Source organism: Channa argus, chromosome 7 (assembly GCF_033026475.1).
Source record: "Channa argus isolate prfri chromosome 7, Channa argus male v1.0, whole genome shotgun sequence".
Lineage (NCBI taxonomy): Eukaryota > Metazoa > Chordata > Actinopteri > Anabantiformes > Channidae > Channa > Channa argus.
Genome location: NC_090203.1, coordinates 22,556,548 through 22,581,243, shown reverse-complemented (window position 1 = coordinate 22,581,243; position 24,696 = coordinate 22,556,548). Strand labels below are relative to the sequence as shown.

Genomic DNA, 24,696 nt, shown 5'->3' with positions numbered 1-24,696 from the left:
AGTAGAGGAAGGAATGTTAAGGGAAAAAAAGGGAGATGGGAAAATGTTGGAGGATAAAGCAGGCAGTGCATGTATACCTCTGCTTGCACACATATTGTACATAAGTACTGTATTATATTTACAGATGATGGATCTAAAAAGCAATGAGACGGCGGGGGGAAAAAAAAAATGAGAAAGAGCCTGAGATATGGTAATGGGGAAGAAATGAAGATAAAGCAGCATTATTTTGGAGTTTTGACCTGAGCCTTATTCAGCAATGGTGGTATGAGACATGATAAACACCGGTGGACAAAGATGTTATGCAATCATCTCTGAATAATAACCCACATCTCACAAGAAACACAGACACACACAGGCAGGTCTGTCAAATACAAAGATCTTTCACAGAAACCTAAAGGGGTGGAAAAAGTATATTGTGTTATGCAGTGTTAATTATAGGGCTCTCCCACAGGGCCATACACAATCCAGCTGTTGTTTTGGGGGTATTTGAGGTGGCTCCGTTTCATGTGTCTAGGGTTTATAAAGCTGCCTCAGTAAGACCCAAATAAAAACTTTCTAATAGTTAGAGTGGCTTCAGAAATTATCCAGACGCATTCACTTTGTGCAAACTTTTGTGTTGTAGGTTCAGCTTAAAATTGATAATACTAGTATATTGCCCATTATATTACACTCAGTAACCCAGAAGTTCTCACACATTTTAGGTGGTGCTTCAAATTAGCTTCAGCTAGATACTACAACTACATATGTTGCACCACTTACTGGAATAGATTTCAGACCCTTTGATGTGACACTCTAAAATGTAGTCAGGTGCATCCTGTTTGCTTCAATTATTGTTCGGATGTGTCGAAAACTTGGAAGTTCAACTGTGGCAAATCAAGTTTACTGGATATAGTTTAGAAAAGCACACACCTGTGTATTAAACTAGATGCCAGGAAAAAAAAAAAAAAAAGCCACAAAGCCCATGAAGTCTCTGTAGAGATCCATGATAAAAGTGTGGTAAGGGATAGACTGGGGCAAGATAATAAAGCCATTTGCAAACCTTTGGGTGTTCCAGGGAGCACGGTAGCTCTGGGAGAGGCTTCTTCCTAGAGTTGGCCATAAACTTAAACCAAGTAACTAGGCAAGAAAGGCCTTGGTCAGGGAGGTGACTAAGAACCAAACGAGCTTCAGAAATATTCTAAAGCCATGTGTAAAGAGAAAGCACAGAGTGTGCAGAGTGGAAGTGGACTAACACATTCAAGTGGAGTGCAGACAGGCGTGTAGTGACTTGTGAGCTGATACATGGGCAGTGTAGACGGTTAGGTGAATTAAAATCGGAGGAAGTAGGCTGCATGACGCATGCATATCAAAAAGGTGGCCGAAATGCTGTTAGTGTAGATTTAGTGTAAGAATAGTTGAAATTGAAAGAGAAACAAATTTTAAAAATCCTGTTCCAGTGAGCAAATAACCTGTGACTGGGGTACTGGTTTAGTTTTCAGCGTAAAAATAACTTGAAGTATAAGACAAGAAAATGCTGGAATGGCTTTAGGACACGGTGTTGATTTTCCTTAAGTGGCCAGGACTGTCTAAGCTGCCCAAGTCCAGGTGTGAGAATTTGGTAGAGACTTACCCCAGAAGTTACACCACAGCAAGTGCTGCAAAAGAAGCTGTGGCAAAGTAGCAAATTAAGGCTCTGCATGCTACAGTAAATGGGAGATTTAAATTAATGGTACAGTTATGCAATTTTCTTAAAAATGTTTTCACTTTGTCATTATAGACTATTTACACTCTCTTAATTTATAATCAACCTCACAAAAATTAGTAGAAAAAGAAAAAAGAGTGTGAAAATATATTGTACTACTGTATATTGTAACTTAAGGAACTTTGTAAAAATCCTTAGAAATTGGATTCAGAACTTACTTTGATCACATACAGATCTTTACACAGACACCTGCATATTTCATCCTGCTAAAGCAGACTTCCCAGTAAACCAGTGCATACAATCACATCTTCAGCAGGCTAATGTGCAACCTATGACACCCAAGGAACAAAGTGGGTGGTTGAGAACTGGGTGGATGGAAACCTTCCTAATGTGAAATACATCTCTGGCAAACACTCGGATAAGATTAGATAGAACTGGAGACTGATTTACTGTGTCGGTTTCTCCCTGGCAGCCGTTATCTGACCACTGCCTGGCTGATTTATACCCTAGGACGAACTGGTATCAATTAGAAGAAACCTAAAGGAGTCATCACCTAACTAGCAGCAGCCCCTGAAGACTGTCTGGGATGGTAAGGGTAATAGAAGTAATATACTGTCACTCACCACAGAAATACACTATTCACTCACCACAAGACCACTATAGGACGCTAGAGGAAACTGGTTTCATAGCAGGGGACACTGTCGGCCAAAATGGCACACTGCACAAAGCTATGCGTCATCCAAACTGTTACAAATGCAGTAACTGGTAAATGGTGATGTACAACTGCAAAGCATAGGCAGATTATGTAGGCTGGATGCTTAATTTCTTAATAGCTAACGTATCTTATCACTTTATATGAACACAGAAACAAAAGGCTGAATTTAGGGAGACCTTGTTCCTACAGCACTTTGTGCCATTCTATTATCTAACCAAAGTCTGATGGGCCCCGACAAATTACCAGGTTTTGGGTCAAATTTGGGCCATCTGATTTCATATAGTGTAGCTTCAGGCTCAGTTTGGTTTTGATTATTTTCACATGTAATTTCATAAGAAATGTCTGTCTCTGGCAGCTCCAATTTCTGATATAGGTACAGAAACTAAGAGACTACCCTGATGTTACATCGTACACTTAGCCTGACAAAGTCACACAAAGTAATGACAAAAAAAAAAAGCATACTTAATTATATTTAAGCTCCCATACCGTATTTATTTATTATCTCAGAATAGGAAATCGCTCCTAACTTAACCAAATATTCTCAGAGTAAACAGTCCTACAAATAGCACTAGAATTAAGACCCTTTTTATAACATTCTTACAGTGACTTTGACTAACCCTCTTACAGTGTGTTCACCAAATTGTGGGAGAGCTCCAGAGGTGTCCTAACTGCTTAAGACTTTCCAGGGGGTGGTGTTCATGCAGACTCCGTGGTAGGACAAATATTTTGGTAACACTTCACACTAAGCTAATCAAAAAGATACCGTTTGGACAAAAATAAAGTTGAAGTTTTGTGACAGATCTTGTGGTGCATGCAATTGCTCAATCCATACACACACGCTGTCTCCACAGAAACCAAAGTCATTAAAAATGAACATTCTTTAATAACCAGGAAGATGCAGCTTTGCAATAGTGATGATTTGGGTCTGTCGCAACTGACAGTCATGGCCATAATAAATCAATCTTTATTCACTCCGACAGCACAACAGATATTTTTCAGTCATTAATTCCTTCACTTTCTAACTTAGTGTATAAAATAAAGAAAAATCAAGCTATAATTATGCAAATTCCTGGTTTTCCTGAACTCCCATAATGATACTTACAGTATGTACTTTAAAAAGATTAGCAGTATTAGCATTGTGATTACCTGATGGATACAGCCCCAGGTCTCAGTTATATGCCTGTGCTGACCTTTAGATTCTGTTCTATCCATCATCATATTGGGACTTGGAGAAAATTATTTAATATTGCACAAATGCAACTTTGAGACTAATTAAGGTTTTTTCAGCTACAGTAGATACTACAACTACATTTTAAATGGTAACACATTCAAGTTGTAGGGTTGCATACTGAATTATCCATTTTATGTATTTTTTTATTTACCAGGTAGGAGTGATGGTTGATCTGACTAAGTTGTTAGGGCTTTAGGAAACAGTATACTCCGGCATTTTATCAACCAAACATTTTCCATTTTTCTCACATGCTGAAAGTCTCATAGCTTTCAGACACATCTTCCTGTGTGTTAACAAACACTGTGCTAGGCAGTTTTTTATCCACACTGTCTTTCTTTTTTTCTTTCTATTAATGATGCAGTAAATACAATTTATTAGTTGGATAAACTTGCCAAATCCTATCAGGGTGTACTTCTAAATGTACATCTTTTTTAATTTGGCTACACAATAAATGGGAAGAGTGCCTTTCTTTCAGCAGAGTAAACACACAGACATGGCTCTAATTCAAAGACTGGCCAAGGAAACAAAATAAAACTTGAATAAATAAAGAGACATAAATACAAATTAGGTAGCTTTCAATTTGTTCCATGAATCGAAGTTTTACTTTAAAAAAGAGGTGGAAAAATCCACTGTGCAGAAGAATGAGGCCCAAATGGACAAAGGACTGAGGAGAAAGCTTTGTACAGATGTGTGTGTATAGACATGTTGTTCTATGCAAATGAAAAAGTGTGCATTAGTAACAGAGTCTGCTGGTATGAAAGTGTTCTAAGGAAATCGGGGGCACTCTGGGCAGTCTGATGGAGAGCTGAGAGATTAGGGAGGGTCTTGTTTCATGGACCTTAAGACATCTGTTCTCTCTCTCTCTTGCCCACCTCCCTCCTTTCTTTCACTGAACTATAAATGCCCCCCTACCTTAGGGAGTGGTGTGCTGTAGATGGAGGGAGGAATGTGGGGCTTCCACTTGCTTTTCATTAACGCAGGATCTGGTAACACACCTCACTGTCAACCTAATACCCTCTCTCTCCATCTTGTCCCTTGGCAGAGGGGGGCTGTCCAGGTAGAGAGCCCCAGATGTTCCATGGACGTGGGGGTGGATGACAGGGTCTTCACCCCACTGAAGCTAAGGATATACGCTGATGAAGACAGGGTGGGGTGAGGTGAGTGTAGTAATGTATACAAAAGAGAACCCTGTTACTGCTCATAGAGAGTAATCTACCTGTCTTCTGTTTTCCCCTTCTGTCCTGTATTATATCTCTTTTCTCCCTCATGTGGCTTCTTTTTTCCAACTATGTTATTTGACTCAACTTTTTTTCTCATCTTCTGTAATGCCCACCTCAGTTCCAACGTAATTTCTTTCATGTACTGCATCTCGTCATTTCTACCCAGTCCTTATATCAATTTTTTGTCTAATAATATTTCTCCTCTCAGATTTCTGTCAGTCTGCTCAATTTTTTCCAGTTCCATTTAGTCATTTGGCAGATGCTTTTATCCAATCCAACTTACTGTAACAAGTGAGCTACAAAGCAAGCAAAAGAAAATACATCGGGGGAAGACATTGAAAGCAAAGAACCGCAAGTTTCATTAGATGTAAGCAGCAGTTAGAGAAGAAAATCTTGTTTTTTCTTTTTGAATAGGCACAAGAATTTCATCTTCAACTGTTTTTTGAAAATTGAGAGTGAGGCAGCTGACTGTGAAGAATTAATAGTTATTGCAATTGTGAAACAACTGAACTGAGTAGCTATAGGTGGCTACAAGAAACCAGTTCAGAGACCTGAACAGAGGTGTGACCTTGTGTCCTTTCTGAGTTTTAATAAATGAGCAAGATGCTGTATTAGGGATCGTCTGATTCGATGGTCCACACTGGTCCTGTCAGCAAAGCAGTGCAGTAGTAAAAATTTGAGATGACTAATGCCTGCATTAAGATCGGAGTTGCGTATTCAGAAAGAGAAGGGTCTTATCGTTGTGGTGTTGTAGAGGGCAAATCTGCATGCCTAAGAAATGGGGGAGATGAAGTCATCAATAAAAACTCCAGATTTATGGCAGACTTTGAGGGGACAATTAATGAAGATCCTAAGTTGATGCTGATGTTATGCTGTACTATATGAAAGGTCTGACTCAGGAGACCAGAACGTCAGTCTTAGAGGGATTGAGTTGAGGAGGTCTTTCTCCCATCCCGGGAAAGATGTCATAGAGATAGAATGTGTGATGTGACAGGAAGAGCTGTGCATCATTATCATAGCGATGATAGGAAAAGCTATGCAAGCAGATTAGAGAATCCAAAGATGTGGTATACATGAAGAACAGTAAAAGGCCAAGAACAGAGCCTTGAGGTGCACCTGTGGAATAGGCAATAAGCTGGATAATTGCTCCTGCCAAGATACCTTTAAGGTTTGGCCAGAAGGAAGGACCTGAGCAAGCCAAGAACAGAGACATTTAGGTGGGCAGGTGGTTTACAGAGTCTCAGGCTGTCTCTGTCTCCCTCTACTTCTGCATCACTCTCCTGCTTCCATTCTTTGCTTACTTTGTCTTCCCTCTCCTGCTTCTCCTTACATATTGGCATCACCCTGAAGTCTGCGACGGATATATTCCATCAATCTCAGCTTGCCACTGAGAAGCAGCAGAGCAACAACAGTAGTGTTACGTATTCTAATGGTAGTAATACTAAATTCTTCTGTCTTACATCTCTGATGTACAGCTTCTCTCGGGGGGTCATTCTCCCTGACTTATTATGGCAGCTCAAATTCTCAAACTTACAGAATAGGAATCCAAACCTTTATCTTTGTAAAATTCCAAGGTATCCTTTTTCAGAGGTATGCAGCTGGATTGGAGAGGCCAGGTGGTGATGAGTGATGGATGTATTGCAAATAATCTATTGTCGCCAGTGATCAGACTGCGTAATTGGAGACAGTTTGTCTCCTTTCGATTGCAACAAATCTGGAAACACTATGTGAAGGCCTCTGGGAAAATAGCAGTGATCTAGGATGTTAAAATCATCAAAAGGAGGTGAGACAAACATGTTATTCAGGACATTGCAGGAGAACCTGTGACATTGCCTTAAAATAAGATCCGCTTTCTGGATTATGAACAACTTTGTAGTCCCTTTGCGACTGTGGCGCCACCAATCTCGCAGTTGTTGGTTCAATCTCCGGCTCCTCCGTTCACATGTCAAAGTGTCCTTGAGCAAGACACTGAACCCCAACTTAGCTGCTCCCCGTGAGTGTTGGCCAGCTGCATAGCAGCTCCCCCATCAGTGTGTGAGTGTGTGTCTAGTTGTGCGACACACACAACCAGACACACACTCTCTCAGGTATTTCATATATGATATATGTAGAGCCAAACTAAACTATCCCTGTATGTTATCACAGCATTTGTTTTACAACCGTTGTTGTCTCGTATAGAACATAAATACAGTACATGATATCATGTTTTCTAGCTGTAACAACAAAGAGTTTGAAACCAAGCTAATGATTAATGATCCAGTTAATCTCAATAAACACCAGTAGTCCCGTTGAACTGTAATGTCATGAGAGCAGTGGGGGTTCATTTTCAAAGTCCAGGTAATGGTGGAGAAAACCATATCCCTAAAATGACAGTTCCCTGCAAACTAATCTCTATTTCCTGTGTTTACTGTAAACAAGCAAAGAAATACTATTAACAAATCACTTGAAACATACTAAAGTGTACAAAGCAAGAGCAATCACTATAAATAGTAGAATGATTTAAATGGAAAGTGAATGAGTTCATATTAACACAATTGTCTGTAAACTCTGTTTCTTTTTCCATTGCACTGCACACTTAGTTTCAACTATGTTTATCGAAGTCAACACATCAAAGATGAATGAAAGCTGAAAAGCTGGTGAAAATCAGAGTGGGGCAGCAGTGCTTGAGTATTGTCTCACTGTGCAGTTATGCAGATTTGAGTAAACAAAGTGCAAATTGTTTGAGGTTTTAATTAACATTTTCGACAATCATTTTATCTGAAGTAACCCTATATAATAACATCTGTAAAACAGATGCAAGCACTTAGGGAGCCCAGTTCTTGTTCTGTCCTCGTCCCTCTGCACCCAAAATACGGGGGATGAGTTGCTCAACAGCACTGAGGTACGAAACATCTACTCGCAAAACTATGAGTCAACTTGTTCCTTGTTATCTACTGCATATGGCATGTAAGCTCGCCACTCTCTTTTATCCTTCTGTTTCCATCTGCTGTCTAATGTTTAAGACATGCCAAAAACATAGCAAAAGCTGAAAAACAACCCCAAACTCCCCAATCGTCATTTACAACACGTCGGCTCACACCCAACAGCACAGAGAAATTGGAAGCATTTTAATTTATATTAGCATTAGCAGTTCTGATTGTCATAATGGAAACACTGTGATGTCTCCTGGATAATGGTGAGTGCTGATGAAGGCCGGGTTTGGTTCTAACACGAAAACAAACATTTCACTCTTGCACACACTCATGTATTAGGGCATAAAAACATCTTCCTCTCTCAGGCCTTAATACACACATACCCCATGCAATCAAATACACACGTCTCCCAACAACTTTAGCTCCAAGGCTAACACAAACATCTCACTTTACAGTTTACTGACAAACTTTGTTTTTTGGCAGATGAGAGCATCGCTTGCATGTGTAAAAACAGCAATATTCCAAATAATACTGAAAGCAATACTGCTATTTGGTTTTCCACTATGATTGAATGACAGAGTGTCAAGTCTCCCAAAAAACGTGAGATATCCCATACTCATACAACAAACCGGGGTGGGAAGTGTTAGTGTTTGGCTACACAGTGAGGTACTGAGCAATAAAAGTTAATAAACTATACATGTCAATAGACTGTAGGTTTTATACACTAAGTGGCTAATGATTAGAAAGGATTTTCTGGTAAATGAAATAGATTTTTGACTAAACATGTTACATTACTTCAGCTACATTCCTTGCAAATTTTACTCTGAATGAATAACAAAAGCATGGAGTGCACTGGGTACAGCAATTTAGAGGTTGTCCAAATGAATATTTGCTTGGTTACATAATGTCATGATATGAAACAGAACAATTTGTTCTCCACTACATTTCTGTATTGATATTTGTAAATGTACTTTATTTTCAAAGGGCCTGGATTGGATCCTACTGGCACATATGGTGAGCATGGGTACTTAGACAAATGACACACCACAGAAAACGCATGTACATAAAGTATGGTGTATTATGGAGTCTTAAAATTGTGGTTTCTTTAAAAGATGATGGAATCTGCCAAATGCGGTGAAGTCATTACAGTTGTTTCCAATGTAGCTCCACCTGTTTCCAGAACTTCCTTAAAACAAGTGGCAATATCTTAAAATACAGCAGGATAAGAGAGACCACATCACTAGATTTTCACTTTTTACATAAAGACAAAAGGAACAAATATAGTATGTGACATTTTTTTGAACTCGTCTTATTCCCAAACTTGTCTTTAGGTGGCTTTTATTACCCAGATTAATTGTCTATGGAACTTTTAGAAAACAAAGACTTCCAGTTCTCAAGTCACAGTGTAAAATTGAGCTGGCAGGTAACTTAGTAAAAATGTTTTAAATGTACAGTTAATTATGAATTAGGGGTTTTATATTTCAGGTTTGAACAGTATGAAAATATTTGGTTTGTCCATGCAGATAACAGACATCAAGGTATTTATTTTGTTGTTGCCTCTGTCGTAAACTTCAGCATTAATTCGTTACAGAAAATGCATTTTTATGTTTGATCTGTGGTTCAGTGCGTCGGCGTGTACTGCTCGTATCTCTGTCCAAGTAAGCAGAATGTCATTTTCTTAGTTTCTGCACGAAATAAAAAGATGTTTTTTTTTTTACTTACCTTCTATGCTGGGCCCGGACTTCATGTTAAGACTTCCTGTCATGGCTGACACTGATACTGTCACGCTGGGCCTCTTTGGGTGCGCCTCCGTCTCCATGACCACGACAATCTGGGCAGTGTGGAGAGAGACCTTATGGAAGGACAATGCCATGGAGCTGGTGCTGCTGGTTTTACCGAATGTCGGGGCCTGATGGTGGGAATCTAGACGAGAAGAAAAGGCCCTGGGCTGTGTCTTGGTAGGGGAGGAATGAGGTGTGGAAGAAGCAGACCGTGGTTTACTTGCGGTAGGCCACGTGTGGTTTGGTAGGACTTTCTTTAGGTAGGCTTTGGCCTGCTCCAGCTTTGCTAGGGTAGGACTGATTTTCAGTGGCCGTGAAAGCTCTATGTTCAGCTCAGCTGTAAGAGAGGAAGACAAAAAAAATAGACATCAAAGGACGAGATTTGTGTGTTTGACATGTACAAGAGTAAAGGCAACATTGACAAAGTGACAAGTCACTATGAGCGTTACCAGGTCTAATCTTAAAACTTTACCTATAATGCTCAAAAAACAGAAAGCTGTGCTAAAGACTCCTAAAACAAAAGGGAGAAGAGTACTCACAGGCGTTATTCCAAAAATCGAATAAAACTTTGGAATAAAGGCTGCATGTTCCTGCTTCTATACAAGTACTCTTGTTTTTTGTTTTAAAGTAGTAGTAATACATGTCATATTCATCCTTCCTTATATTTATTAAAGTGCTGAGTGATTTAAAAAACAGGTAATAAAATATGACTTGCTGAGGAAAAACCAACCCTACCACCACACTGAGTAGTAAATATATATCTAGTGTGTTATGCATTTATGAATTGGGAAGATACTTATTTTTATTATTTAGGTAAATCCTATGATTTGCAACCTAGTGACAAACTGTTTAAACCATCATCTTCAGCGCAAAAAGTATGTAATTTAAAACTATGTACAAACTAAAGAAACAAATTTTATTAATTCACTATTGGCCTGGGGGAACTTTTTAAAGGATAACTTTCGTTATTTGGAAATCCACTATAAATTGGACCCAATCCGAGCTTGATCAATGTGGAACGCTGCATGGTACACTTCTCTCTTCTTCCAATCACTCATGCTTTACATGCAAGGGTTTGTTAAAAGAACAGCTGACTTCAGTCTCTATCTCTTTCTCCCTTTCTTATGGGTGCACACACACACACACACACACACACATATACAATTAGTGGATGTCTCACTGTAACATCTTAACGTGACTGATATAGCAGAGGAGAATCTTTTCTTCATGCCAGCCACATAAACTCTCTCCAGCTCTCGGCTTGGACTCGGCTCGCTCTCATTCTATCTCTCTCTCATTCTCTGATGCACTACAGCCTTCAAACACTTGAGTGGAATTTACAGAGACACATGAATTAACTCAATGCCGTTTTACACCACTTCCATTATCCCATTTTTCCACTTGGTCATGATGATGGGAGAGGGAAGCAGCCAAAAACAAGCGCAGCTGTTTTTCATGGTCTCATCAAGGCACCAGTGTTTAGAGGCTTTTTCAGGGTTTTAGGCCTCCTGTCTGTCTCCTTCCCAGGTAGGAGAACTGGATGAAATGAGCTGGAGAGCTGCCAAGAGAGTCAGGCAAGCATGCACAGGGACACATACGCGCACAGAGCCAAAGTCTGTCGTCGGGATTTTTTCTCATTTAACCCAGTGGAAGTGAGGCACTTGGTCAAATAGAAGGATAGCTGAAGTGGGGAATTGGAGGAAAAATAGGTGGAATTTGCTGTGCAATGTAGCTTATCATTTCCACTTGACTTATCATCAGGAAACTTTACAGTGGTGGAATAAATAGCCTGTATGCAGCTGTTCGTCTAGGTCCAGGTCCTCTGCTTCTCTTCCATGTTCTTTCATTTTCATCCTCTCTGTTTCACAAAGCCCATCTTTCCACTCCCTCTCTCTTCCGCAGTACTTTCTATCTTCTGTCCAACCTAATCAACCCCTCCCCCCTCTGTAATCACATAAAGCTGTCTCTGATCACCCAGTCAGGGCCAGCACTGAGGCCGGGGTTTTGCTTGGCTCTCTGCACAGGGAGACCTGGTCCTGATTAGCATCTGTCTGCCCTCCCAAAGTCTCTTCATGCCCCCACTATGAAAAATCCATCTCACCGCCCAGACCCAGACAGTTCTGGAGTGACAGAAAGGGATTTATTACCTGTTTAACCTGTCAGAAAGTCACCTGACCTGAGTAAATACTGCAATAGATATAACTTGCTATAATCCAAAGCTTTTTTAAGACTTAACCTACATTTAGCTTATACTTGACCTAGCGGCATTTATGAGGAAAATGTCCCTTTACTGTTAGCACTGACAACACATTTATTAAGGATGTTTCACTAATAGGGCCGGGAGATGTTGTTCTTATTTGTTTCTTATATTTAAACAATTTTATGTTCTTCCTGAAAAAGGTGGAAATCAAAAAGCTAAAACAGCTTTTGCATGCCTTTGATCCATTGAATAAAAAAAAAAGTTAAAATGATCTGAACAGAATATTGGTACCCATTTAAATTACCTGACCATTATTTTAAATTAGGTGTGCAGGTGTCTTTAATGGTATAATTAGTAATTTGGACTATTTAAATGTAGACATTCCTTATTGTGGTGTTTAGTAACACAGCGCTCAATATAGACAGGAAGACGGAAAGTGAAGTTGTCTGAGGAGATAAGGCAGAAAATATATGTCAAACATAGTAAAAGTAAAGGCTACAAGATCATCTTAAAGCAGACTGATGTTCCTATGACCACAATTGCTAATATTATTAAGAAGTTTACGGATCAAGGGACTGTAGCCAACCTTCCTGGACTTAGCTGCAAGAAGAAAATTAAGCCCAGATTGAACAGAAGGATAGTATGAATGTGTGTGTGTGTGTGTGTGTGTGTGTGTGTGTGTGTGTGTGTGTGTGTGTGTGTGTGTGTGTGTGTGTGTGAGAGAGAGAGAGAGTGAGGGGAGGGGGGCATGGAAAAAAATCCAGGAAGTTTTGAAAGAGAAACATAAAAGGTGTGTTGACAAGTCCCAGTGTTTCTAGGAGAACGTCATTTGGACAGATGAAATAGAGTGACATCAGCTATGTGTTTGGAAAAGAAAAAAGTGAAGCATTTAAAGCAATGAACACTATCCCCTCTGTGTAACACGGATAAGGCTTGGTAATATTATTAGGCTACTGTGCTGTATCTGCCATGGGGTATCTTCAATCTGCACAGGGCAAAAAGAAATCAGAAGGACCTGAGCCTGAACACCTATGGAAAGACCTGAAACTCACAGTTGGGAAAATACATCCATTAAACCTGAGGGGACTGGACACTGGAGTACATTTATTGTGATACTGCATACTACATAAAAAAAAAAATCATAATAAATATGCAACAGAATGCTGCTCTCAGCATTTGTATGACTGTACAGTATTACTGGGCAAGGACTGACCCTTTTGCATTTATCCTGAAGATGCAAAGTAGAAATGATGCAGTCAGATGTTCTAGTACATTGCTTGTTTACTACACAGAATGTAAGTTAGGATAGTATCAAAAGATTGATGTCTGTTGCCCAAAACTGTCAGATAATATTCATCACAAACTGAAAAGGGCAACATAGTGGGGAAGGGGCTAGTGCTGTAACCCCCGGTGGGAAGCCGGGGACCTTTCTATGTGAAATGTGCATGTTGTCCCTGTGTTTGCGTGGGGTTTCTTCTGGGCACGCCAATTTACTTCCACAATCCACGGACATGCATGTTAGGTGAACTGCTGACTGTAATTTGCCTGTGAGTGTGACTAGTTGTCTGTCTGTGTGTCTCTCTGTGTCAGCCCTGAGACAGGGTGTACCTCATCATTTGCGCCAGCATAACTGTAATGGGCTGTAGGAATCCCTAGATAAAACATAGATAGATGGATGGACAATTGGAAAAAGCACGCAGCCAGTTTATTCATTTTCTAAAAATAAGACCATGTTACATACTACAGTTCAACCACATGACACGACTTTAAAGAGTTATTTCTTTTTACACTGTAAATGACAGTAGGGTCGGTGCATCTGGATTTTAAATTGTGAGGACTATCTATGGGGTACCCTGGAAAGGAAGAGGGCCACAGAATCTTCTGTGAGTTTACCCATTTTTTTCCCACGAACTATATGAACACATTTTTACTATACTGGAACAATGTCAAAAGATGAATCTTTGCAAGATTCCTAATAAAATCACATCACAGAATTATATGGCCACTTGTTGAGTACATCTGTGTCATATCCTTAAATCTGGTTTTCTCTGGAGTTAATATGTGTGTATGAGACAGGCTTTAGAGTGATGTTCCATGTGGTTTCACTATCCAGGCAAAGGAGGCATAAAAACAAAACAAAAAAAACCCTAAAACCTCACAACAGAAAATGAGAAGATGTATTTACAAGCCGTGACAGAGTTATAGGTTTTACAAACTAAGTTAGAAAATCATATATTTATGGATCAAGCTGTAACACAGCAATACGACATAGGCTTTTGTCAGTAATATACATTCCCACACCTCTTAAACACTGTAAAGAACTTAAATAACCAGTGTTGTTACTTGAAAAAGTACAAAGGCCAATCATATTTAGTCCTCCCTTTAAATGTGGTTGTTATGGATTTAGGAGGGCAAAAAGAGAGAGCAGAGATTTTCAAAATGGGAGGAAATATCAGTTATTGAAAGAAATGCGGTGGCTCTTTCATTGCCAAACAAGGAGTCAAAAACAGGCTTTTTCAACAGTGGCATTCTCACACAAGTGTTTTTATTGGAAACATCTTGGCTTTAGCCGTAAGACTAACAGCTATTTTAAGCTGACTGTCAGTGGAAGGCCTGTGCAAGGAGTAAGAATCAAGCCTGGAGGTTGGGAGGTGGTGTTGGTAGTATATATATATACCTTAAAAGAGCAGCCCTTAATGTGAAAAGGCTGGAGTGAATCATGGACTGGCCCTTCTCAGGTGTCAGCCTCTATTAGCACTGGAGAAAGCTGGAGATCAAGGTCTGACAGAGGCGCACGCACCCGCAAGCACACCCGGGTGGGCACGCACACACGCACACACACACACACACACACACACACACTTCTTCAAACTGGCAGTGGGGGATCAAATATGGATCAAATACGCAGGTTAGTGTGCCTGTTGTGTTGGGTCATGCATGACGTTGTCCTCACTTTGAACCTAGTATTGGGTATAAATGTGTGTGCGCAAACACCACAACCATTGTTTGCTTTCCCACTCCACCTTTGATTTCTCTTGCTGAGTCTTGACAGCACAGAGCCTGTGTCAGACACAGGTGGCAATGTGTCCAATTACAGAGGGCCTGTATGTGAAGGGCACGCCTGCATGTCTGTATTTGTAAGCGCCAATAATTGTTAGAGGGGCATCTGTAAAATCCCACTGTGACAAAAACAGAACCTCATACTAAGCAAGGCCAGTTACACATGCCCCAGATGTCATCTGACTCAAATTAGAGCGGTTATGGACGGTTCGGAGGGGCACGAGCTTGTATACAGTAACTGACAACATTTCTGTGAATCCATTCCTTGACAGGAACCAGGAACACAAAAGAGTAATGGTTCCAATTTGTTCTAGCTAATCTATCACCTGCTGCTTCTCCACAGAGGGACGGCTGATCTCTCATCTCCAAGTGGTAGCAGTTACATCTCTGAACATTGACCCTCTCTAAGACTGGAACTGAGTTGGAAAACTACGTGAGACGGAAAGAAAGTGCACATTATCTTTGTTCACTGACTCGTGTTAATGTTGTGGGGGGGTGGGGGGGAGAGAAACACCCCCCGCCTTTGGCATACACATATTTGCTGGTCAAGCCTTGAACCCTTGTGGTTCGGAAAAATCTGGCACCTTGTCTGCATTAGTAGTGTTGTGATTGTGTCTAGTGTTGTGATGAATGTTGTGAGTCTATGTGATGAGCAGCTGCTGAGTGAGGGTCAATGCTGAAACACCATCCCGTTTTCAGTACACATGTTGCAAGTGTTTCCCACTCAGCATCCTTGGGAGGGCAGCTTTGATTGGTCTCGAAGAAACAATGCTGCTGAAATTGCGAGCACATTGCTGTAAACACAGCAAGACATAGGCTTGCGGATGTCTGCTCTCTGTTTGTGCCTCATTTAAATAAATCAAATGTGAAGGATTGTTGAATGAACGTAGAGCCACCAGACATGATACATACACATCACACTGAACACTGTTCAGACTTGTTTCTTCTTAATCCTGTCTTCAGCTTTTCTATGTTTATTCTTCCTTTGTTTCATATTCAAAACGGGTAAATTCAGACAAACTTCACATCAAAACGTAACCTTACCAGGTCACGTTTTACAGAACTTTGTTATTAATAATAGTGGTGCTTCGGTGGAGACTGATAAATATTTCAGACCTTAAAAAAGTATCTCTATTTGTCCGAACAGTGTATTGGACAAGAGTCGGCATCTGTGGACTTATTCTTATTGCCTTTGTAACTTCTTCCTTTGCTCCCCTAGACCTGAAGAGGGTAATCTCCACCAGAAAGTCATCTAACCAAACACACAGTTAAAATGTATGCGTGCATGTGTGAGTGTGACTGTGTGGGTGAAGGGGAACCAGTAGCATGTGTGGTCAATTCTAGATATTTCCAGCAGAGCCTAACCCAGGGCAACCTCATATTGAGTCTGGATCCTGTCTGAGTCATTTGGGACTGTGTTGTTTGTATGTCTCTGTGTCTCTCGGAGAAAAATGAATGTGAGTGATTATGATTGAGGCTATACGATGCAGACGGGGGGCAGCTCTATTCTAGTTCAAGGGAAACACCTGACTGTCATTTTACAAAGCTGGCATCTGTGCATCAGCTGCACACAAGAATCAGATTTAACCACAGGCTAAAGTGAATTATCTTCAGATGTATAACAGGCAGTAATCCTATTAATAAAAAATCTGAAGTTGAAAAGTCAACTCCGAATGTTATGCACATTCTAACATATTACAAACCGAGTGAAATTAAATCCGATTAAAGATTAAATTGAGCTTTGATACCAAAACATACTGCTGTACTTCTTCCTTGCACACCTCCAAAGCAAGACCAGAGGTCACTATATGTCAGTGGATTGAAGGACAGCCTTTCTCTACTCATTACACCAACCTTGCTCTCCTGTAAACTATAAATCCTAATCAGAAAGGAATCACATTTACCATATGAATGCAAATCCAATGTAACGGTCGTAATTCGGCTGTTGACATCATCTGGAATCAGCAGAGGAGGGGGCTGCCATTGGTGGTGTGAGGTTGTATTGTATGAATAACGTGGTGTACAGAGAGCTGCATTGTGTTGTCTTGTGTGATTCCAGGTGGACAGAGAAGCTGAGGGCTCTCTGCTGACAGCAGGAAGGGATGTGTGTAGGCGAAGGGGCCTTACAGTAAGTTTCCTCAAACCAGCTATGACACTAACACCTACAGCTCTTTCCTGTATGCATGTACAATACGTGTTCATGATTGTATGCATGTTAAAGAAAGACAGACTGTATATCAAATTAACTTAGGGGTTGGATGTCAGTCTGTATGCATCTGCAACATCTGGATGGCTGGGCTCAGGAAGCTGACCTCTGAAGGATGTTCTGAGCCTATTCACACTCCATGAAACCCTTATAGGGATAAGAAGGTTACACACACTTAAAAGCACACTCACACTTTTATCTTCAATTAACTGCAGTTTGGTTTTCTGTTTTTTTTTTTGTAGGGGGTGGGGGTGTTACTCACTCCGTTAGTGAAATCAGCATCATAAACACAGATGAAAAACTGATTCCCTTATTTGCACACACAGCAGAAAAGACCTTTGTGTGTGCCTCTACATGGGTTTGGGTAGCGTGTGCTTGCGTATATGCGTGTATAGTCTTCTTACTTTTTCCTCAAAGTACAATTACATGTCAAACAGTTACTCTGTGAAACAGTAAATGATTGTACAAAAGTAGCACATGTTGAAGAGTGAGGCTTGCATGTCTGTGCGTGTGCGTGAGCCTCACCTGGGCCATTGAGGAAATCTTTTATCTGGAGGCAGAGCAGAGGGGGAGGAATGCCTGTTTTACTGTCCACCTCTCCAGCTACTGTCTGAAGCCAAACCACGTTGTAATCAAGGGATTCTGGCAGAGTCTTTCCCAGGTCTAGATGAAATTAGCCAGATGTGGAGATTAAAAGAAAATAGATGTACACGAGAGTAAGACAGCAAGAAATTGTGTCAACATATTTAACGTTACCACATATTTCCAAGGCTGTTAATAGCAAAGTTACATTCACTGTACTTTAAATGGTGCATTCATTTAGAAGATCCATCTAATGCAACAATCAACCACATACAGGATCCATTCATCACCTCTGTCTTGGTCAAACTTTCCCAATTCCTTTTCTTGGTCTCTCTCACCTAGGCATTTGTAGTCAGAGGCGACTCCTCTTAAGGCCATGTCAAACATAGACAGCTCCATCCTCTGTTTGCGATGGTGGCAGCTGAGAAGAGCAGAAGGTTGCATAACCTTGAGGTACAAGAGGGGCTCCAATACCTGGTCCCCAGCTCCTCGTCTCCCTGGTTGCCTCACTATGGTCACACCCAGAGCCTGGCGGGCTGAGGAGCGACTCGGGGTGGGCAGACCATCCAGAGACAGGAGACTGTCTCTCAGTAGTGGGGAGGCTGGCTGAGAGGGGTTGCTGTTCAGGATGTCCTCAGCAGTCAAGTCAGCAAGGGAACCCTCAGCAGCTGGTGCGAGGTCTAGAGCTGGGGAGGCCAAGGATGGTGGAGAATGAGACAGGATCTCAGGCTGGTTGAGGGCACTCTTTCCCAACTACAACAGATGCAAATCAATCATTTAGTAAAAAAATTCATTGCAACTTCATGAAAGATTGATCTAATAATATACTGCAAACAACACTAAGGTCGTTTGGTCCATTATAACTCATCAGCATTATACATCTTATACAGATTATATTAATCTGTGTGTTTCGTTTTTATTTTAAATGGGGTAATGCTGAGTTGCTGCTCACATGTCTGTCAGATTTGAATATGTCACGATAATACACAACATTTTTCAATACACATCATACATATGCAGCCCATCTAGCTCAACAGATTAAAAGAAATAACGTGACGTAACCATATTTAAATTTGGATTGCATGAGGATACACGCATTAACCACGTAATGGATTTCTAAATTGTAAGATTGCACTTATAACTTCTTGTAACTAAATGCCACATCTTTCTGGTGTGAATGGTAATAATAATTCCATATATACACACTCTTGAGTGTGCTCTCACATCAAGCTTTGCCTACCTTAAACCCAGGCTCCTTCTTCTCCAGTGCGATGGGGGTGTTTGCCTGTAAAGGAAGACCTTTTGGAGGACTGGAACAAGCATAGGTCATGACAGACAGCCTACTAGCTGTAAGAATAATGTCGAAAGGAATGAAGTTGAGGTTCTTGGTAATGGTGGACTTGTGGGAGGGCCTGGCAATGCAGTGGTGGCTGGTCCCACAATGCTGTTCTATTTGGACTATGCGGATACGAGCGCTGTCACTGCCGAAGCCACTGTCCTGCCCAGTGCCACTGTGATGTGATGAGGAGTCCACACCCGCCGCAGGGTCTCGACCGCCACAACTCTGCTCGTGCCGACGCACCTGTCAACAATGACAATTAAGGTCATGTTCACCCAGTTTTTGGGCATTACAGTTAAATTAATATTGGTACAAGGAAGAACAAAATTGGCTTCACTGTAAGTGAACTCCAAACTTTGAACTCTGAACTCTGAACTCTTTACCTTATAAGAAAAAGGTAATTCGTTTAACCTCAACCAACACTCAACCAAACTTGTGAAAAACATGGAGATCCCTCATTACCTCAAACCCAATTGGGACAGTTTGTTAGCATTACAGAGGGGCTGCAAGATCAATTACATTAGTTTCTTGTTTGGACCCTGGCTTCATGAAAGAACAAAAACCAAATAACTTGTTTGATTTAAACCATGGAAAATTTTCCAAAGAAAAGCATCATATAGCCACATGGACATTAAAAGCATGCTCTCAGACTTTTTCTGCGGTCAAAAAATTATTTAGCACTTTTTGCAATATTGGATGTGTCTTTTAAAAAGGCTGCAGCCCGGCAAATCAAATTGTTTTCTGAAATGACTGTGGTTCTTGTGTTGAACGCAGCTGAGATTTTATGCTTGGCTCCAACTAGGGGATATCGGGAGAGTTCCAGCCTTTGTGGCAATAAAAAAAAGCTTTCAGTGACAGATGCTATAAATCAATGTGAGTTGGTTGCCGGGTTTCAAGCAACAATGAAAACAGGCAATCTTTATTCCGCTACCAAAGAGTGCCATCTTCAAGACTTTAAAAAAAAGCCCCCACTACTTCCCATGGGACAGGGGCAAGACAAACAGCTACCTACCAAATAATAAATTACTTGACATGTTTATGTAGAACAGACAAGTGTTGGTTTAAGAGACCGGAATAAATAGAAGCATTCAGTTTTTTTAGTTAAAATTTTGCAAAGACACATAAAATATTTTGACCACTTCAAACCACTTACAGAAAATACCCCACCCCCCATTCTCTCCTACCAAATGAACACAAGACATAAAAATGTGGAAAAAGAGCAGGCGCAGAGGGCACATATGCACATGTGAGGCTGGTTCAGTTTATTCAACCACTACGACACATCAACTGAATGCTCCTCTGATAGCTGCAGGCTGGTCAGGTGTATCATAAAGAGACTTGGGCCTAGTCATCATCATTATTACCAAAAACATGTCTAGCACTGTTACCCCATTATTAAAGCCTTTCCTCATGTTTCTCATCCATACTAATGGGTATGATGTCAACTTCAATTAGCTACTGCTGGCTTTGGAAGCATAATTATGATAAACTGAACATTTCAGGAGATGTACTGTACAGAAAGAGAGTTTTCAAGAGACCCAAGGTGGGTCCCATCCTATCCCACTCTCCTCTCCTCTAACCTGCACATGGTTGCTATTACAGCATACACTCTCAGCTACCCCCACTCTTTCTCTACATGGCTCCGTCCCTCCCACCCACTCCATGAGAATTTTAAATGTATATTATTGTGGTGGTGGAGATAGTGTTTCAAGACCTCTAGGCAAATACTAAACCCACTGGCAGTACATTAGACAGAATACTTGAATTATTAGATATTTCCTATTCTAAACAGTGTCATCAAAGACTAAGAACAAGAGCCATATAAAACGCAGCAGCATGCCTGCCTGCCTGCCTGCCTGCCTGCCTGCCTGCCTGCCTGCTTGCCTGCCTGCCTCTTCTGTTCAGCCAAGCTCATGTGTGGGGCTTCCATTGGATTGGCCTTGCCAGATTCCTCTCCTTTCCCTGGCCTAATGAGGACAGGATGTGTGCGCTTCTTTTCTGTAGAAATGTAAGATTTTCCAAGCATTAGGGTGGGGAGAGAAAGCAGAAAAGGGCCTGGACCTGTCTCCATGTGGGTTGTATCGAGCCGGTGAAACTTTTCAAATGATGTACCTTCTCCCTCGGAGGTAAGGAGGTATCTAAAAAGGTATTTAGCAATGGCAAAATATCCACTTCACAATGGAAGGGACAAATAAGCTGCACAGCAGCTGGGAAAGAACAAGCGCCAGGGGAAGCTGCCAGATACTCTTTACGCTTCTCTCTCTTTCTTCCCAAGCTAAGGCTGTACACATGCATTTACAATTACAGCACATACCCCGTCTTCTTTTCAACCACCACTACTAAGAGTGCCCCCTAAGCAAATTCTTGGTCTATATTTAGATGTGCTTACAAGTGGAATAAGGGATAATGGGGAACACAAATGGAGGGCGTAGAGGAAAAGAAACAATGAGCAAACATACCACTGTGCGCAGTTGATCATACAGCATAGTCTGAATCAACACAATTCAATCAGTCCATTTACAAAGACGAACACAAACACACACACACAAAGCCGTTTGCTTTCCCCGGTTTAAGATCAGCTACACATAGAGTCTACAGCTCACAGCTGCACTCTTTTGTGTGTTTCTGGGCTTAGTTTCATCCCCACTGTCTTACTCCCTGAAAAACAGAACAGGTATATGCAGAAAACATAAAACCATGACTCTGTAAGTCAATATCCTCAAGCCTTTTGCCAATTTATTCATTGACAGAAAGCAATAAATTCTGAATACAAACATGCAGTGTAACTACAGGCCTGGTCCCAGCTGAAATCCCCCTTTTCAACCATTACTTTCTAATATATTATGTAATGGCTGTACTGATGTTCTGTTTCCAGATCCCAATGCAATTTTTCTCTGGACTTAGTTGATCACGATCCTGAATGTGTAACTAAAAAAAACACCTCTACCCCCACTCCCGAATTGAAATCGGCCAATCATGAAGTCATCCCCTCGGAGTCTCTAGGCAGAACATTCTGGAAAATGGAGGATAATCCCCAAAGTGTGAAACCACGAGTCCCCCAAGTGCCAATCATACAGAGTGCATCTGTACAACTTCTGACCCTTATTTCTGTCAGTGTAACTCAGAGCAGCTTGGCTAGAGGAAGGCTAATATGTGGAAGCAAATGTCACATCATCCAAATGCCACCCGTTTACAGCGTTGGCCTGCTAGTCGAATATGACAACATAACTTTTACGTCTGTATACCACATATGCAGTTGATTGTTTCCAGATGAATGAGAGGTAGGTTGCAATTCAGGTTCAGAGATCAGGCAACATAAAAATCTGGACTTTTTAAGACGGTAAAGAAATATAATGAATAGTGTCCAAGTGGCAAAGGTGATTAATATTCACTTCAATAGGGTCAATTTAATAGACACATACTTTACCTCCAAGTCAGAAACAAGTTAATTATATAACTTAGGTTTACAGTGCGGCCAAGTTCACGAAGCAGAAAAAAACAACAATAGGGGCCAAAATGAAAACTAAACTAAACAAAGACAATTAGTCTCTATATTTTAAAAGTGACACAAAAAAGCAAACAAGAAGACATTACATTTCTGCTACTAGCCTGACATTCCATTTACATACATTAACTGCATGAGTAACTACTGTACAAAATGCCACCCAAACAGAATAAACAAAAAACATGCAGATCATCCTTCTAAACAGTCGGTAAATGATAAGACTGTGGCCGAGTGACATCGCTAAGACATGATAAGACTGCTGTGAAAGAAGGTCAGGGCGGTGGCTGCTTTCCAAACATTTCTCATTAAATTATTATTTTCTGTTCTCTTGCAGCTCATGCAGAATGGTGAACCATGATATATTAGATTACTAGATCCTTTTGGGGCAGCATGGCGGTGGATTGGTTAGCGCTGCCACCTCACAGCTTGGCGGTCCCCGGTTCGAATCCCCAGCCAACTACGGCCTTTCTTTGTAGAGTTTGCATGTTCTCCCCGTGCTTGAGTTTCCTCTGGGTACTGTGGTTAATTGCCCATACTGTAGGTGTAAATGTGAGAATGAATGGTTGTCTGTGTGTCTATGTCTCTCTGTGTTGACCCTGAAAAAGTCCAGCGTTTACCCACCTCTTGCATAGTGAGCTGGACGGATAAATCTTTTTGACACAACTATACAGCTACTTGTTAGTAGGACACATGGAAATGAACTACTGTATCTTGACTACATCAGAGTTTAGCGGTCAGGTCCCTGCTGCGCTACCTGCTATTGTTTAGCAAACAAATAAAGCTGTTAGCAGGCCTCTGTGCTTTTGTGCAGATGGAAGAAAACCTCAATGTAGCAATCGCTCATTTGAATCAAAATCAATAATAATAATACTCATAAACGCCATAAAAAAACGCAATTTATTCTCTCATTTTCTTGTGAAAAACAGAGAGGGGAAGACATTCATAAAATGAAGTCACCACCCTTTGTCCAGCATAACAGCAGCATCAAAGGCAGTCATTTAATATTTTCAACTCGCTTCAATAACAAAGGAAACCTGCTATTCACTTCATCTGAACCACAACAAAGAAACAACGGAAGGCCATGACCCCGAAGCTTTTAAATGGATACTGAGTGCTTCAGAGTGACTATCAAATGTACTTTAAACAAAGTCTACTTAAAAACTCTGGGTGCAGAGTGGGGCCATTTTAACAAGCTCCCTCTAGCCACTAAATGCCAGAAGATGGGTTTGCTCTTCCAGCTTTTAACAGTAGGTTTCCTACAAGTTTGGATTTTATCTTTAGCATCTTTCTCCTCCTATCTGTGAACTGGACAGGATCAGAAAAATAACAATGTGAGAATATTTTGCCTACCATGTCAGAGACTTTCTTGTTCCTCTGACGCCACGTGACATGCAGGGAGAAAAGGAAACATCCGGATGACAGTAATAATTTATGCATGTTGACATTCCTAAAGTGCTGGGTCAGTTGGAGCACTTTTCATCTGGAAAGACCCACTGGAAGAGAAGCAGGCAGAGGCAAGGGCTAAAGATGTTATGGTGCGTCTAACTAGCACAACGCCTGTGCAACACCTAACTGAAAAACTGAAAAATAAACAAACAAACAGACAAACAAAAATATGTAAGACGAACTGGCAAGAAAACATGGTTGCAGAGCATTGCAGCTGCTTTATGGTTCGAAAAAACCTCTGGCTCAAAAACAAAGATGCAGCATGATAAAGGCTGGGGACCGAAAAGAAAAATTGTGAAAAGAGTGAGTTAATGTGGTCCATCTGGGAAAACTAGAGTATGCTGCTCAACAAAAACCTGACTCTGGGAGATGTGGTGGGCCAAAGCCTCCGTTTTAGAAATGACTGAACTTCAAACCCTGTTTTCTCCTTTGCTTATAAATATTTTGCCACAAATAAAATGCAGATTGCCATTGCTTAGTAAAGCAGAGCCACATCCAGAGACATTCAGCGTGTTCTGCTCCACACATTGAGTTTAATACTGAGACCCTGTACAACTCCAGACCCTCGAAAAAGGCTTGCCAAACCCACCGTGCCCCGATCCTAATCACTGGAAATCAAAAATGATTTAAAAGGTCTTACAGACACCACCCCTTAAGCTCAACAGGAGGCTTATTGCATCAGTCATCCTGAACAGATCCACCAATCTAAACCAAAACCCTGGTTCAGAGCCACCAATCAAATACAACAGTTGGGTTAGGGGTGACTGTGAGGACAAAAACGCTGCCTGTTTGTATAAGTGGGATGCAATGCAGTTGGA

General features: G+C 40.9%; 1 protein-coding gene across 4 annotated transcripts in view; it reads right to left on the bottom strand.

The window, feature by feature from the left end:
* LOC137130040 (intermembrane lipid transfer protein VPS13B-like) overlaps nt 1-24,696 on the bottom strand; it is a 298,799-nt gene that overhangs the window by 68,404 nt on the left and 205,699 nt on the right. For all 4 annotated transcript variants that reach the window (XM_067509626.1, XM_067509627.1, XM_067509624.1 and 1 more), the window contains exons 35-38: nt 18,829-19,170; nt 17,927-18,341; nt 17,532-17,669; nt 9,482-9,877 (exon numbers count right to left, since the gene is read on the bottom strand). In XM_067509626.1, the coding sequence (XP_067365727.1) occupies nt 9,482-9,877; nt 17,532-17,669; nt 17,927-18,341; nt 18,829-19,170 (1,291 nt within the window). The remainder of the gene's footprint in view (nt 1-9,481; nt 9,878-17,531; nt 17,670-17,926; nt 18,342-18,828; nt 19,171-24,696) is intronic.